Below are 14898 nucleotides of genomic sequence, written 5' to 3'. Positions count from 1 at the left end.
CAACATAAAGATTTATAATATATATATATATATCTATATATATATATAATTGAAATTGTAGTGAGTTGGAAATTCCAGAACAGTGCAAAAACTTCCTGCCTCCACCGGGATTCAAACCCGGGCCTCCCGCTTTTAAATGCGGACATCCTAACCACTAAGCTATTGACGCTGATTGTACGTCCAGAGGTTCGAAACTGTGTGTGTGCACTAATTGTTTTGTATTCTGTATGAGGACATTAAGGAATTCCAAGTCCTCAGACGTCATTTAAGAAGAATCACCACGTCCTCAGACGAATTATTTTGTTCGGGGTATTGTTCAGGTTAGGGTACATGAATTTGAACAATAGGGGAAAACAATGGAGTCCTCTGTCTGAATGTAAAACACATCTGTGTTTGTGTAGGTTGGTGAAGTGTACGGTAACGAAGTATATTGTCATGAACATTATCTTTATGTGAGCAGCTGAATTTACAATGTTCAACGTGAAATGCAAATTGAGAGATATACCGGTACACCGTTAAAAAAATATTTTATGCATTTTATCGTACAGCTTTCATATACGTTGTTATGTTCCCTGAGTTATTATTGTCTGAGCATGCGCAAAGCCCTCTTCCTATACGTGGTGTTCAAGATCAGATATATCACATGATTCGACCAGCAGCTGTTACTGTATAATGCAATGTAACTCCAAAACTCCATCACTACACTTGCCGAGGTTCCTGTCACATTGTATGCTATGCACGCACGATGAATGGCACACTTGATCAATAGACGAAGACTGATAATGTTACTGTTCGCAATGCTTCCAATTCTTTTGCACGTAACGGTGGCTTAGAACGGATGAGTATAGAATGAGTTTATCAAGACTTAATGGTCTGCTGTGTAGACCCAACTAAAGCACGCAATCATAGAACAGTTTCTTGAGATTACGTTATCGACCTGCCTTGGTCGTAAAATGACCTCTTCTTACCAATTAGTCTGCCACGCCTGCCACATATTTTTTCTTGTATGAGAGTCTTTGTGTGACCGCTGTATGATTAACTACACTGTAGACATCAACATATTTCCGCACAGTGTTTACACAAAGAGCCTATAATGGTGTTAAGAAGCTTTGCAGGCTAATTGTTGAGCCTGAGGTCGATTTACGACCGTGACAGGTCGATCATGTAATCACAAAACTTTCCTAGCTACAATACAATGGTACATCATCTGGAATTTGAGTAAAAGTAATGAAACGATCTCTGACCACGATAACAAATCCAATGTTCATATCGGAAACCGCCATAATGGACAATAAAGATCAGGTGATTTCTCCAAACAATCTAAAATCACGGGATTGAAAGAGTTGAGAATTATGCACAGAGTTGCGATAGAGTATAGGCAAACAATAACCCCCAAATGGCATACGTGCATGCCTTTCCACGGTGTCTCTGATACATTTTCGCGGTTAACGGTTGTAGTCAGAAATGTTATTGTTTCCACGAAATAATGAGCAATGATTCTAACAGAGTTATTTGGTTTTCGAATAATAAAAGAAACCGTCCCTAACTTATACGTTGCATTATTAGGTCTATATACAGTAAATACCCACTCAATTTGTCCGATGAAGTTTTCAAAGGATTTGAATCAGTGCAATTATTTCACACCAACCTCGGAGGGTTTTCTATATGTAGGCGTAATTTAGCATGTAGACTACCTCTAGTATGTAAAGTCATAAAATAAAACAACAACAACAAAAATCCAGGAATTGTTTTTTTTTAATGGAGATTGCTTCTACGTACTTACAATCATCATTATCTCCCTCTTTTATTATGAACAAAGAAACCTAAATTAGTGCAGTCATTATCATTACCTGAAATCTATTAGCATATCCTTTTTGTCGTATTGCTTTGCATAGTAGATGCACTTTGTTCTCTTATTGTAAAGTGCATTATAATACTCGGCCGCAGATTTTTGCGCTATACACTCTTAAAACACCTGGGTCATATTCATGACCCAAACGCAGGGTCGATGGTCTTATAACCCAATTTGGGTTGTACCATACACTAAGCTGACCTAATGCTAAGTCCGAAACTGACTTTCATCAACGAGTCAAAATAATATTGGACTATGATTGGTCAACATTATAGGAATATGAGTGCACCATGTCAGATCAGCCAATCAACGAACACACATTGACCGTCCGATCATATTGGCCCTGCGCGCGCGCCATAGACAAATTGGCTGTAGAACAAGTTTGCTGACAGAGCGAACATGATTAGAAGCACAAATGGATTCGTTCGTGAAAGATAAATTAGAAGAATGGGGCTTGATGGAATGGGCTAATTCATTTCAAGGTATGGTATCATGTGCAAATATCTTTTTTAATATGTAATTAAATTTCAAGAAATGCTGAAGTAGCATACGAAGACTTAACGTATGGCTAAGTCGGTGACTAATTCGTAGTCGTACTAGCCTATAGCCTAACGCTAAGCCATAACATAGGCTAGGCCTGTAAAGAGTACACTATTGCAGTTGAGATTGAGATGATGTATACATGTACGGAACCTCTAGTATCTGATAGATAAATCCACAATCCTAATTGAACTGTATATTTAAAATAAATATGACGATGCACAACTGCATAAGTAAGCATTGTTGACAATGCATAAGTAGCCTAGCTCCTAGGCCTAAGCAATGTTGTGCCAAGTTTGGTAAGTAAATATGATGAGGCCTAGGCCCCTAGGCGAGGCCTATTTGCGATCATGAGGGTCAGCGATCATGAGCATGACGGCTAGATTTAGACATGCTAATGGAGTGGGTTTTTTTGTACACACAGGGCAGCTACTGAAGTGTGAAACATTTGGAATATGCGTAATGTCGTAGGCCTACAGTAGCCTAATGTTAGGCCTAGGCTAGGCACTACTGCGCATAGTGTTATAGGCCTAACGTTAGGCCTAGTTATGGAACAAGCCCCAGTGACCAAAAAAAATCATCAGCGTTTTTACCAGAATTTTAGGGTTACTGTAGGCCTAGGCCTAAATAACAAAAATAGCTTTGCCTAGCCTAGACCTACTGTAGCCTAGGCCTAATGTTACATCTGATAAAGCAGTAAGTTTACTAACATAGCTTATCAGACTAGGCCTAGGCCTACCAAAAAAAAGACAAAGAAGACCAAACAAGAGGCAGAACTTGGAATAAATTTACAACAATTTCATTTAAAAATTTCTTGGCAATGAAAATTTTGAATTTTCATACAAAATTAACATTTAGGCCTAGCCTAGAATGTTAGGTCTTTTTGGTCAAGATGTGAAAAAAACAGCCCGTTTTGCATATATTATGGTTGAAAATAAGTAGGCCTAACAGATCTTATTTGTTCATAGCACTTTTTGAGCATGTTGCTACGGTAATATTGGAACGTATTGTTAGGTAGCCTAGGTTTATATGCATTATACGGCCCCCGCATTATTCGGGCATCTTGATATACCCTACGATAAGTACTTGAATATTAATTCTACAAATTAAGTATGTACAGTTAAGCAGGGGGAGGGGGGCGTTGTTGTAAGTAAGTAGCACTGGGTGCCTGTATACTGTGCACTTTTCAGCTAAATTGCTTCAACATTCATTGAAAATATTCGGATTATGATGCCTGCACCAGGCAAACCTCAATCTATATAGGCCCTGGCATAATTGCCAAGGTTCGAAATATGTGGTAGTTCAGTAGGCTGTAGCGGAGTGTAGCCCTAGACGACCAAATATACGTTGGACTACCAGAACTGTCAGAACACTGAGTAGCAGTAGTCCGGTGGGCTACCAAAATTTCCCAACTTGAAAGCTATTGTTTGTGATAAACTGTTTTCACCCACACACACAATGTGTAAATCTTTTCTATAGCAATATTGTATACTGTATGTCATGAATCATCATCGTTTAAAAAATTATAGGAAAAAATGATAAAAAATAATAAATTGGACCAAGTTTACCATAATAGAACAACACAAAATGGCTGCCAAGTTTAAATCTCATCTATACAAAAAACAATGATAACTAAAAAAATTTTATTATAGATTAGGCCTACCTACAAATAGTTCAAAAATTATATCCTTCTATAGAATCACATTTAAATTATGCTTCTTCCTCTGGAAAATACAAAACAATTTGTGGGGTTGACTACTGGTACGCAAAATGTACATACTTTATCTAAACCAAAATGGCATATTAATACGTTTTTATTGGTAATATTATGTTACCTGAATATTTGCTGCACGTACTTAATTCAGGTGTTATTTTGTATTTTAGTCATAATTCTTCTATTTATTTTTTACATTTCTATCATATATTTTTCTATACAATCTAATCTTTTATAACCTTTTAACTTTTATACTTTGAACAAATTTTTTATCTTTTGCTGTAAAGCGCTTTAGAGCAATTTTTTAATTGAATAAGGCGCTATATAAATTTTGTGTAATAATAATAATATTTCTTAAGAGGTTGAATATTAATCACTCTACTCTAGGCCTAGTTTCTTCACTGTCTTGTTTAATTTTTTGGCATTTAAAAAAAAAAGTTCAACCACATCATTTGTTAAAACTGTGCAATTCATTCAAACTATACTGTCGTTTATAGTTTGCACACCTACTACTGAATTATTATAGGATTGTACGAGAAAAGCGTTTCTGTGTACACTCACCTTGGACTGCACCAGTCCATCATTAAAACAGTATTTTTCTATGTGCAAACAGTAGCTTCTTCACAACACCTAGATTCTATATTCCTTTATCCCTTCGTGGGACTGACTGATTTATAGGCATAAGTAGGTCCTTAATGATTCTGAATTCAAAATTAAACACTGTGCTTAACTGAAATTAAACACTGTTTGTAGGTAATATAAGAGGGTATGAGTGTTTGTGGAATATTTGGCATTAAAATGATAAATTGATATTTGGATTTAAGAAATTCAAAAAAATTAATCTGATTTGAATAAACACAATCTGGTTTTAATCATTTTTTTAATAGGAAAAATCAACAACCCTGCTGTGAAGTGAGAAATTGAGTCGTTCATCTCCAATCTTGAACAAATATTATATATAGTTTATCATCAAAACCAGGTTTGAGAAATATGGTGATATTTGATGTTAGCAAAGAGACAAAGGATACATTTCAAATTATTCAATCAGTGGGAGAATATCCCTTCAGGATTTTTGCCTAGATGGCCAAATGAACTTCTTAAGCCATTGGTTGGTTCCACATAGTGCATACAAGTATATAGCTACTGTAAGCTAACTCTGTAGTCTGTATCAATCAAATGTTCATTGTCTCAATGCCCCTTTTTCTTGGTTTTCAGAGAATTTCATTGACAAAGAAATCTTTGTCCTATTAGAAATGGAAACTTTAAAAGAGCTGATACCTCCCCTTGGACCACGCATGAAGGCTGCTAAGAAGATCAAGGAGCTAAATTCCGAACAGAATGAAACAACAGTGGTGGTATGTTCAACTTCTTAAATTCTGCTGAACTTGATTATAAACACTGGGCAAGATGGGATTTGTTTGTTTCAGATGTGGCCATTTGATATTAGGTCACAGCAAGGCCCTAATATGGCATTTTAAGAACATTCATTCACTAGTAAATGGGAGGTATTTCACAGGACCCATCACATGTATGCAGGATGGCTGCATGAGAACATTCAAGAACCATGTATCTACATTTAAATCCCATGTGGAAAAAAAACATGAAATGTATGGAGCAAATGAAGTTCCCTTGCTTGATGATGCTGATGAGTTGAATGCTAGCGATCATAATTCATCAGATGATAATGAGCCATTGCGTGGGGACCATGATGAGCAACCTATTCCAAATGTTCAAAATTGGGATGATTTTGACAAAGCAGAGATAGAACAAAGGATTGCCATCTTTCTCGCAAAATTGCTGGCTTCAAGCAGTGTCGTACAGTCAACAATAGACGGTGTAGTTGGTCATACATCTGATTTATTAGATGATGTCGTTGGCTACTTGAAGCACAAAACCTCCCAGTTTGCTCAGCAAAACATGATTCAACCTAATGATCTTTCATTTTGTTCCCTGATGGAGGATTTTGAAAAATGTGAAAACACCTTTGACAGATTCATAGGGGTTTACATGAGAAAGAAGTATTTCACACAAAGTGGTGTATTCCTGGCACCTAAGGAGATCCCTATTGCAGTAGCATTCTATCAAAGGAGGAACAGAATGACAGGAAATGTCTCTCAAGTGTTGAAAAATGTTTCTTTTCAGTATGTGCCCATTAAACCACTGATGAAACTTATTTTAGAAAGTAAAGGTTTCTTAGAGAACATCGAAATGCATGAGCCCAGTCTTGATGGGTTAATGAGAGATTTCCATGATGGGGAATACAGCCAACAAAATATATTCTGTAGGCACAAAAGGAACATTCAGTTGCTTTTCTACATTGATGACTTTGAGGTTGCAAACCCACTTAGTCCAAAGGCTGGTACTCACAAGCTTGGTGCTGTTTATTGCACCATAACCAACATACATCCGAAGTTTAGATCATCGCTAAATAACTGTCATTTAGTAATGTTGTTCAATGCTGGTGATGCTAAACTGTATGGGTATGAGCCAATATTTGACCCACTAGTTGAAGATCTTAATTCATTAATACATGATGGTATACAAATTGAAGCACCCACATTTCAAGGGACTGTACGTGTTGGACTAGCACAAGTTACAGGTGATAACCTTGGATTACACTCTCTCTTTGGCTTTGCCCAAGGATTCACTGCCAATTACCCGTGCAGATTTTGTAAGATGCACCGAGCTGAAGCCCAGTTATCTACATCTGAGAATGTTGGGTTACTCCGCACTAAAGACAACTATCAAATGGATGTGAATGCTCAAGACCTTCCAAATACAGGTGTGAGGTCCGACAGTCCCCTAAACAAAATTCACCACTATCATGTCACTCAAAATTTTGCTCCGGATATCATGCATGATCTTCTAGAAGGTGTGTGCCCACTGGAGCTCAAATTGGTGGTAAAAGCTCTTATTGACAAAAGATTGTTCAACATTAATCTGTTGAATAGTAGGCTTGTTAGTTTCAACTATGGTTCTGGTGATAACCAGAACAAGCCATGTATCTTCTCTGCTTCTAGTATGACTAATCCAGATGGTGCTCCAGGGCAAAATGCTGCCCAAATGTGGTGTTTGATACGACACTTTCCACTTATGATGGGTGATTTAGTGCCAGAGGATGATGAGCACTGGGAACTGTTAATTTTGTTGCTTAAATGCATGGACATAATATTTTCACCAGTTATAAGTAGGGGAGACACAGTGTACCTCAAACACCTCATTCAAGATCATCACCAACATTTTCTTGAACTGTTTGGTAATGCAAGGCAATTGAAACCAAAACATCATCATATGATACACTACCCAATGGCCATCCAGAAACTTGGTCCTCTAACAAGATTTTGGGCTATGCGCTTTGAGGCTAAACACAATTTTTCAAGGAGACTTTCACACATAGTGTGTAATTTTCAAAATATTGCAAAGACATTAGCTTACAGGAACCAAATGTTGCTGTGCTATAATCTCTTGTCACAATTGTCACTCGTTGGGGATGAAGTTGAAATCGGTCCAGGGTCATCAGTTCTTGTGGCATCAATTACAGACTCAGATGTTGTCCACATAAGGCTAAGACTAGGTTTATACGACGAAGTATTCCTTGCAAATTGGTGCAAAGTATTTGGACACACATACAAGAAACATCAGATGGTGGTTGTTGGAAAGAATGTTGAACTAGATCCAGTCTTCGGTAAACTTGTTAACATTATTGCAGTAGAGTCTGGAGTTAGATTGATTTATGAAGAATGGCTGACAACTGGATTTTCCAGGCACCTACATGCATACAAAGTTGAAGCACAGGAGCCACGAAAAACAGAAATTTGTCGTATTGATGACTTGCTTGATTACCACCCTCTCCAAATGATTCAGAGTGGACCTCCAAATGATCCAGCTTTCTGTGTTGTCACAAGATACAAATTTTGAATGGGTATGTATTTTTTAGTTACACGGTCATGATCTTTTTTCGTCACAGTACCGAACAGCAATTCTTGAAAGCTGCTCACATTTACTGGTCCCTAAAGATTCCTCAGAATCCAAAGATGACAATGATGTTAGTCAATCGTTATGCCTGGGCCTATCAATCTTAACATATGTGGTACAGTATTGCTTCGGAAGTGAAATTGGGCCACCTGTTAATGGCGCAGGTATGGGACCAAGTAAGAGTGAGAAAGGTGTTGGTTGTCAGGTTTATATGGATTTAGGAAGGGAAGTGAGGGTCGCCAACATACCTATAAGGACTATGGCTAGGGCTGGAATGAGGTCCACAGTTTTCAAAACATACCTCCATCCACTGAAACTCGAAGACCTAATGTCACCCCTGTTGAAGTGTTTGGACTCTACTTGATGGTGCAGTAGGTCTTATTGATCATATTGTTACTGAAACAAATCTATATGCAGGTCAGATGAACCCTCAGATCGCCAGTGGATTGTAGTCACACCTGAAGAAATCTGTGCATTTTTAGCTCTACTTTTACAAAACAACTTTACAGAGTTTTAATATCCATAATGTCTAGAACCCGATTCCGTACCATAATCAAATATTGGCATCTTATTATTAGACCCTTTCCGGATTTAGTCACCCTACACTTCACATGAAAACATCACCCAACGAGAGCAGGGACCATTGGGGTTCATCCAGTACAGTACATGCCCACAAAGTGAATAAAAGGGGGTATGGAAGCGTATGCATTAAATTAATTACACTGGGAAGTGTATACTGGCAAGGAGGAAAACCAACCACCAAAATCCGAGTGCGGCCCTTGCACCCAGATACCACCAATCCTGACCCAGAGAAATTGTTTGCAAGTGGAAAAGTTGTAGTTGGTGTTGTTGAAGAGCTTGCAAATAAAGGATTCATGACTAACCTGGGGATGGGGATATAAGACTGGAGGAGGGAGACCTGCTTCCAAGATCAAGGGGGATAAGATACAGTATAAAATGGTACAAGAAGTCAATTTACATCAAGAATTTTTGCAGCAAATTTAAAGACAAATGACACTTTTATAATATGAGTTATAAAATAGCCAGCGCTGGGAAGTTTGAAGTGCAAAAAATGACCAGCGTTAAATGGTTCATTTGTTAGAGTTTTTCTTTTTTTCTTTTTGCAGACTCAGGATAGCCAGGCATATCAATCTACATTGCAGTCTCCAACTTTTTCATTACAATCACCTAAATCTTTGATAACCACCTCAACACCAGAACATAGCAATACCCCAAAGAGACCGAAGTTACATTTTGTAAGTACTGTACTTCTCCCTTGTATAAATCTGCATTGGTATGTGATTGTCATTAATAAGTCTGCCATCTTTTTACAGTAATCGAAACAATTCATCCAGAACTGTTGAAATGGTGCACACATCAATCATTACACACCCAATTAACCAGGCAGATCTGTCTTCTGTAAGGGGGCTGTTGTTCCCCTTTAATAGGTACAGTGCAAAGCACAACTAAGCTCCAATCACCAGCTTTGTTCTCGATTTCTCCTTTTCAAAGGATATCCGTAAAATACTAAATGATAACAACGGCGGAGATATCATTGAGTCTGAAATGGACGAAGGACTACTTAGTCACAAATATCGGATTCAAGCTGTCAGGATGTTTGTATCACACCTGATAGAACAGTTTGGAGATAGGTATGTACATGTAGACTCAATAAAAGGTGATTTGAATTCTATGTCTTTGAGAATTAGTGGTGACCAGTGGTGAACAAACATTTTTAGTTTTCACAATGTTTACTTTTATTTAGCAACTCATTATTTTACACAAAATTGTTTATATTTCAGGCCCACATCCCATGTAAAAGAGGCTCTTGCAAGATCCATTGTAAATGAGTTTCCCAAACTGAAGGGAGAAGATGGAGATGGTTATGTTAGTATCAATTTTTGTCATGTTAGATCACTTCTTTTTTTGGATTACGTTTTTAAAATGTAGAAGGATGGCTGTTGCCAGTTGGATACTACCATTCTTTTTAATTGTCAACATGTTATCCAAGTAGCCTATATACCATATACAGAAAACCCTTCGTTTTAAGTCAGTGGGTCAATGAAATAGCTTTGACAAATATATATTTGGCATAAACTGGGAACATCAAGAAATGAATTGATTTACTCTGAGAAACATGGAGATTGTTCTCTCCCGGCCCATGTGATCATATGCATTTGAGATGAGGAGGAATGTGCCCCCTCAACTTGGCTCATTAAAAAATACTGTCATTTTATTTTCACTAAATAATTTCAACTTTGATGTGATTGGTGAGTTCTCAGTTGAATGTTCAATTTGGTTTCATGATTTGTTTGCTGGAAGCTAGAGAACATTGATTATAGATGTGTCAGGTCGTATGGATGGGATTACATTCGGTTCTAGGACATCTCACCCCGCATCAATTCCCCACCCGGACAATTCCCCCCCCGGGCATTCCCCACTGTCCGGGGGAGGTGTCCGGTCACGATACAGTCTGCCTCAAACCAAAATGAATCGGGGCGAAATCATCATTTACATTGACTTTCTGTTATGAGCATATAGCTAGGTGCTCATTATTCATAACTGCTGAGTAGTTTTAGGATCGGGAGTTTGAGTTCTGACCATGTGTCCTTAGGCAAAACATTTTACCTTCATTGGTTGTTTTCACAGGAAGCTTGGTACACTTCTAGCATTGGACAGCATGCAGCTACAGGTTATTTGGAAGAAAGACTCAGGAATGTGAGGAAGAGAACAGCAAAGAAGAATCATGTGAGCATTCGGAAGGCCAACAAAACAAACTCTGACTCCACAGCTTCATCAGTCAGTAGTCTGGAGAGTGATGAAGGTATTTTTATGTGTTTTTTTTTAAGTTAACATTTGAAATGTTAACAAGAGTAAGAAGAAATTACATATCATGCATAGGATGTTCATTCCTGGCATACCTTTTCATCTCCTTTGTAATGTGCAGATTTTCAGAATTCACATTTAGAACAATATCTTTGTCATGATTCCTTGGTATATCCATTCTTCATAGGGCAATTATTGTTAACTTTTCCAGATGACATCGAACCTGCTGCCATTGAGGCGATGGTACAGTGGATGAAACACAATAAAGAACCTCTGGGTAAAGTCAGAGAATACCACCAAAAAACAGCGAAGTCCAGGCTCATGTGGATTAGAGAAAATCCAGAGGGCGTCGCCATCTTTGCAAAATATCCTAGACTACTGGACACTTCAGGACTGGTGGGTTTTATTTAGATAGTTGTTTTATTCTGTGATGTGGCAAGCTTAGGGTAATAAGCAGGCAAATTTCATTTGTAGGTCTTCTCATGTGTGAGACAAGAAATCAGCGAGGAAATCTGCTCGTACCTTCAGATCAAGGATAGGGCAAGAATAAATGGCCTCTGTCAATACTCGAAAGACACCCCCTCTGGGAATACATCCAACTTTGTCGGTGAGCTAATGGTACGATGAAGTGTAAAAACAAAAAAGGGATCAGTTAACTCAATGGTTTACTGTTTTTGTTCTCAGGAAGGGCAGAATTATAAGCACAACGCAAAAATAAAAAAAGGCATAATACCTGCTGTATAATTTCATTTTTTTGTTCATAGTTTGCTTTAGCAAAATGGAAGATTTTGTTCAAATCGATGCAAACAAATATTTGGTATGCTTTGTGGGATATGTACTCTCAGTTGCATTTTCAAGAGCATCACGTTACTCCTGTATCTCTAGTTAAACAAAACATCTGAGATGATATGGTCTTATGCTCTGTAGCAGTAGCCAGCAAAAAGAATTCACCTCAGTGCCAGGATATGGGACATCTACATCAGTTTGGTTGGATGGTCCTCCAAGACTATTTTGCAGCTCTGTTCACAGTCCAAGTCTGGGTACAAAAAAATGCTTTCTGTGCAGACTTGTCACATATTTCATCCTTTTTCAGATTAATCTGGACTTTGAAGTCATCAAGCCAAAGTGTGGGGACAAATTGTTCCTGTTATGGACACCTGCAGTCGCTAGGAACCTACTGCATTATGCTGACAAGCAAAATGATTGGTCTCGACACCTGGGGATTGTTCAAGACAGCAGTCAACTATCAGGTAACTAAGTTGCAATAACTTATTAACCCAGGTAAAATGCATGTGAACTGTTTTCATGTGGCACTGCCAGTGATGTTTCAATTGGCCCCCAGTTGAGCTTCACCTCAGTCAGGGGAAATAATGAAAATGGTGTGTATTTGGAAGAGGGAGTCAGTCAGGGGATTAAGGTGGTCAGGCAACAGAATAGTGTCAAGTATTATGCCTGATTGCCATATTTCAGTACACAATGCCTCAGGTCTGGCATGGGCACAACCCTGCACAGTCAACATAGATGACATCGGATTTGTTATAAGCTACAAATGTTTTCTATTCTCGCATCAGAATTCTGGTAATATTGTATTGCTTCATCGACGAACATTCATTGGCCTGGCATCCACCCAACTTTGGATCACAATCAGAGATGCTGTTGAGAAATTGGTGGATTTGTAGAGCCGTCAGAGATCCTATCCACACTATATAATGCATATTGTTCCACTGAAAGACATTTTTTAACTGATATATCATCATATATTCCCACAAATGTGTTACCTTATAACACGGGCATAATCAGTGCCTTCATGAGTGTTAAGTCTGTGAATCTTTCCCCAAGGTTCTTATTTTTCCTCTTTACAGATGATGAAGTATGCAACATTGCACTGCAGTGTATTCCATGCATTCTACCTGTTGGGTCACAGAAGATAAAGGGCAAAGGAAAACGGGCTACAATTGAAGATGCCCTCACTTCATTTGTAGATTTGCAAAAGGTGAGCTGAAAGCTAAATTTGAAGTAGAAAAATTCCTTTTATAAGATCATCGTCGGTTACAGGTTCATCTAGGAAAATTGACAGACGATAAAATTATGGATGAAACAGGCAAAGAGCTTGCCTTCTCTTCGCGAGCAGTGTACATCAATTGGTGAGACAAGACATTCATCAGATACAATCCTACCCTGCTCCTAGAACCACCATTTTATGTTCCCATCTGAAAGACATGAACGATGCATTCAGCCACTTTCCCAAGGGGAATGGTGGAAGGGGACTATCAAAGCATCGGTCACTAAAGCTCTGCAGCTGTGCCAATCAAATGCCTGAAGAACCTCACCAGCCCCAGAAATTGTGGAACCATAACCCACTACCACTGCACCAGGTTGCATTGTACAAACCCTTAACCAAATTTATTACAGGTAGAGTTGTAACAATGATTTCTTCATTCCAGTATACACATGATATATGAATACATATAAATGTGAATGCAGAATATGTTGAATGTGCAGTAGAAGAGTGTACAATCTAATTCACACCGATTGGATAGGACATTGTGGTATTCCAGGCAGTATGGTGTGATAGTATAAGTGTCTTGTTAACTTCTGAACACTGTGTTCATCCATAATCAATTGTCAAGGGTTCCTAGATGAGCCTCAAAATAACTTACAGAGACCCGACAATTCCTACCTGGCACCTCTAAAACCCACTATGAAATTGTGGCACTATTCATCACTGAAGTTGTGAAATGCTAAATACTGCACATCCTTAATCAAAACAAAGATTGCTTCTATCAACCTGCCTTCTGGGGAGTACTGCAATATATGATCCTTTCTATATGGAAGGCAGCATTTGAATAAATCTAAGAAGTTTGCTTCCATAACCTTTTCTTTTTCATTTCAGATTGGAACCAATATTCCACACTACCTTGAAGGGGTGAAACAAAAGCAACCATTCGTTCTAGCTATTGGAAGCAGCAGGGTTAGCCCGGAACAAACGTACATAATCATAGAGAGAGAAGCCATTCCACAGGAGTCGCTGCTTAATGCCATTGATTTATGTTTTAAATGTTTTCATGTTTTTGATATGAATTATCAATGGCAATCATACAACACCTGGCAGTTCCTCCAGACTGTTGTATACAACTTACCTGGGAAAATGTCATCTTCAGTTGTGTCATTGAAGACATATTTGAAAGTCGGAAGGAAGTAGGGCTGAAAATTTTCAGACCTATTCGCACAGTGCAACACTAGAATTAACTTGGCGATCGATTCAACTGTCCATTACAACTCCTTTTTACATGACAGTTGAAAGAATTTGGACACAATTTTGTTCAATGCCGAGCAATCTTTATTATCATCTGAAGTTGTGTGATTTTAGTTGAAATCTCAACTGTTAGTTGAATCACGTTTATGGGACCAAGGCATACTTGCCTCATATACAAAGCAAAGATATGCTTGTATTCTAAGAAGAATTGGCAAAACGTTTTCAGCCTGTATGATCATATTTGTTTTCATCTCATAAATTCCAGTTCCAAAGTTGCAGCTCACAAATATTTTGCTGTCATGAAATTTTAGAAGCAAATTATATGGATTGTCCCAGTCCCAGTTATCTGCTCTAAATAAATTGCTTGGACTATTTTCAATTGAACGGCTCTTGGAATACAGAAATATGTGTATCCATTCTACACATATTTACATATACAATATTTACCTGTGCTGGGTTATGTACAACAGCAGTATAAATATTACACATAATATATGGACTCATTACTTAAAGGCTTGCCGCCGTTTAATGAAATCCATGGATAAGTGTTAAAAAGGGGGGGGGGGGGAGGGGAATCTTCTTTACGAGGCCTAATTTAGTGAACATTTTCAAGACTGACCATCCAGCACCCCATCTTTTAAAAATTGGCAACCATGTTTTGGTTGTCATTTTCTTCTTTTGTTATTACATCGTAAGTAAGGCAAATACTTCCCCATGCGAGCTAGTCTATGCTCT

The 14898-nt window shown here is 38.1% G+C and overlaps 2 protein-coding genes across 4 annotated transcripts in view; one reads left to right on the top strand and one right to left on the bottom strand.

Annotated features, from left to right (window-relative positions):
* The window catches only part of LOC139963048 (leucine-rich repeat serine/threonine-protein kinase 1-like), a 495817-nt gene that overhangs the window by 300352 nt on the left and 180567 nt on the right, over positions 1–14898 (bottom strand). The window lies entirely within an intron of this gene.
* LOC139962912 (uncharacterized) lies at positions 1966–14659 on the top strand. Of its 3 annotated transcripts, none has more exons than XM_071963313.1 (10): positions 1966–2334; positions 5322–5461; positions 9209–9337; positions 9594–9733; positions 9884–9968; positions 10731–10905; positions 11119–11303; positions 12001–12157; positions 12770–12900; positions 13801–14659. In XM_071963313.1, exons 1-10 carry the CDS (start codon positions 2268–2270, stop codon positions 14107–14109), a joined length of 1518 nt encoding a protein of 505 aa, XP_071819414.1. In that variant the 5' UTR covers positions 1966–2267; the 3' UTR covers positions 14110–14659. The 3 variants fall into 3 exon arrangements, with proteins under 3 accessions (XP_071819414.1, XP_071819415.1, XP_071819417.1); XM_071963314.1 differs by having other exon boundaries at positions 1967–2339; XM_071963316.1 differs by lacking the exons at positions 1966–2334; positions 5322–5461 and adding an exon at positions 6751–8028.

This window comes from Apostichopus japonicus, chromosome 21 (genome assembly GCF_037975245.1).
Source record: "Apostichopus japonicus isolate 1M-3 chromosome 21, ASM3797524v1, whole genome shotgun sequence".
NCBI classification, from domain to species: Eukaryota; Metazoa; Echinodermata; class Holothuroidea; order Aspidochirotida; family Stichopodidae; genus Apostichopus; species Apostichopus japonicus.
Note: the sequence above shows the minus strand (reverse complement) of the source record. Positions and strands in the feature narration are given on the sequence as shown.

Excerpts from the sequence above, each read along its gene's own strand:
- LOC139962912 (XM_071963313.1), top strand. The coding sequence starts at position 2,268 with ATGGATTCGTTCGTGAAAGATAAATTAGAAGAATGGGGCTTGATGGAA. Across the intron at positions 9,338-9,593 it reads AGAGACCGAAGTTACATTTT|GATATCCGTAAAATACTAAA; the intron begins GTAAGTACTGTA and ends TCCTTTTCAAAG. Across the intron at positions 9,969-10,730 it reads GAGAAGATGGAGATGGTTAT|GAAGCTTGGTACACTTCTAG; the intron begins GTTAGTATCAAT and ends TTGTTTTCACAG.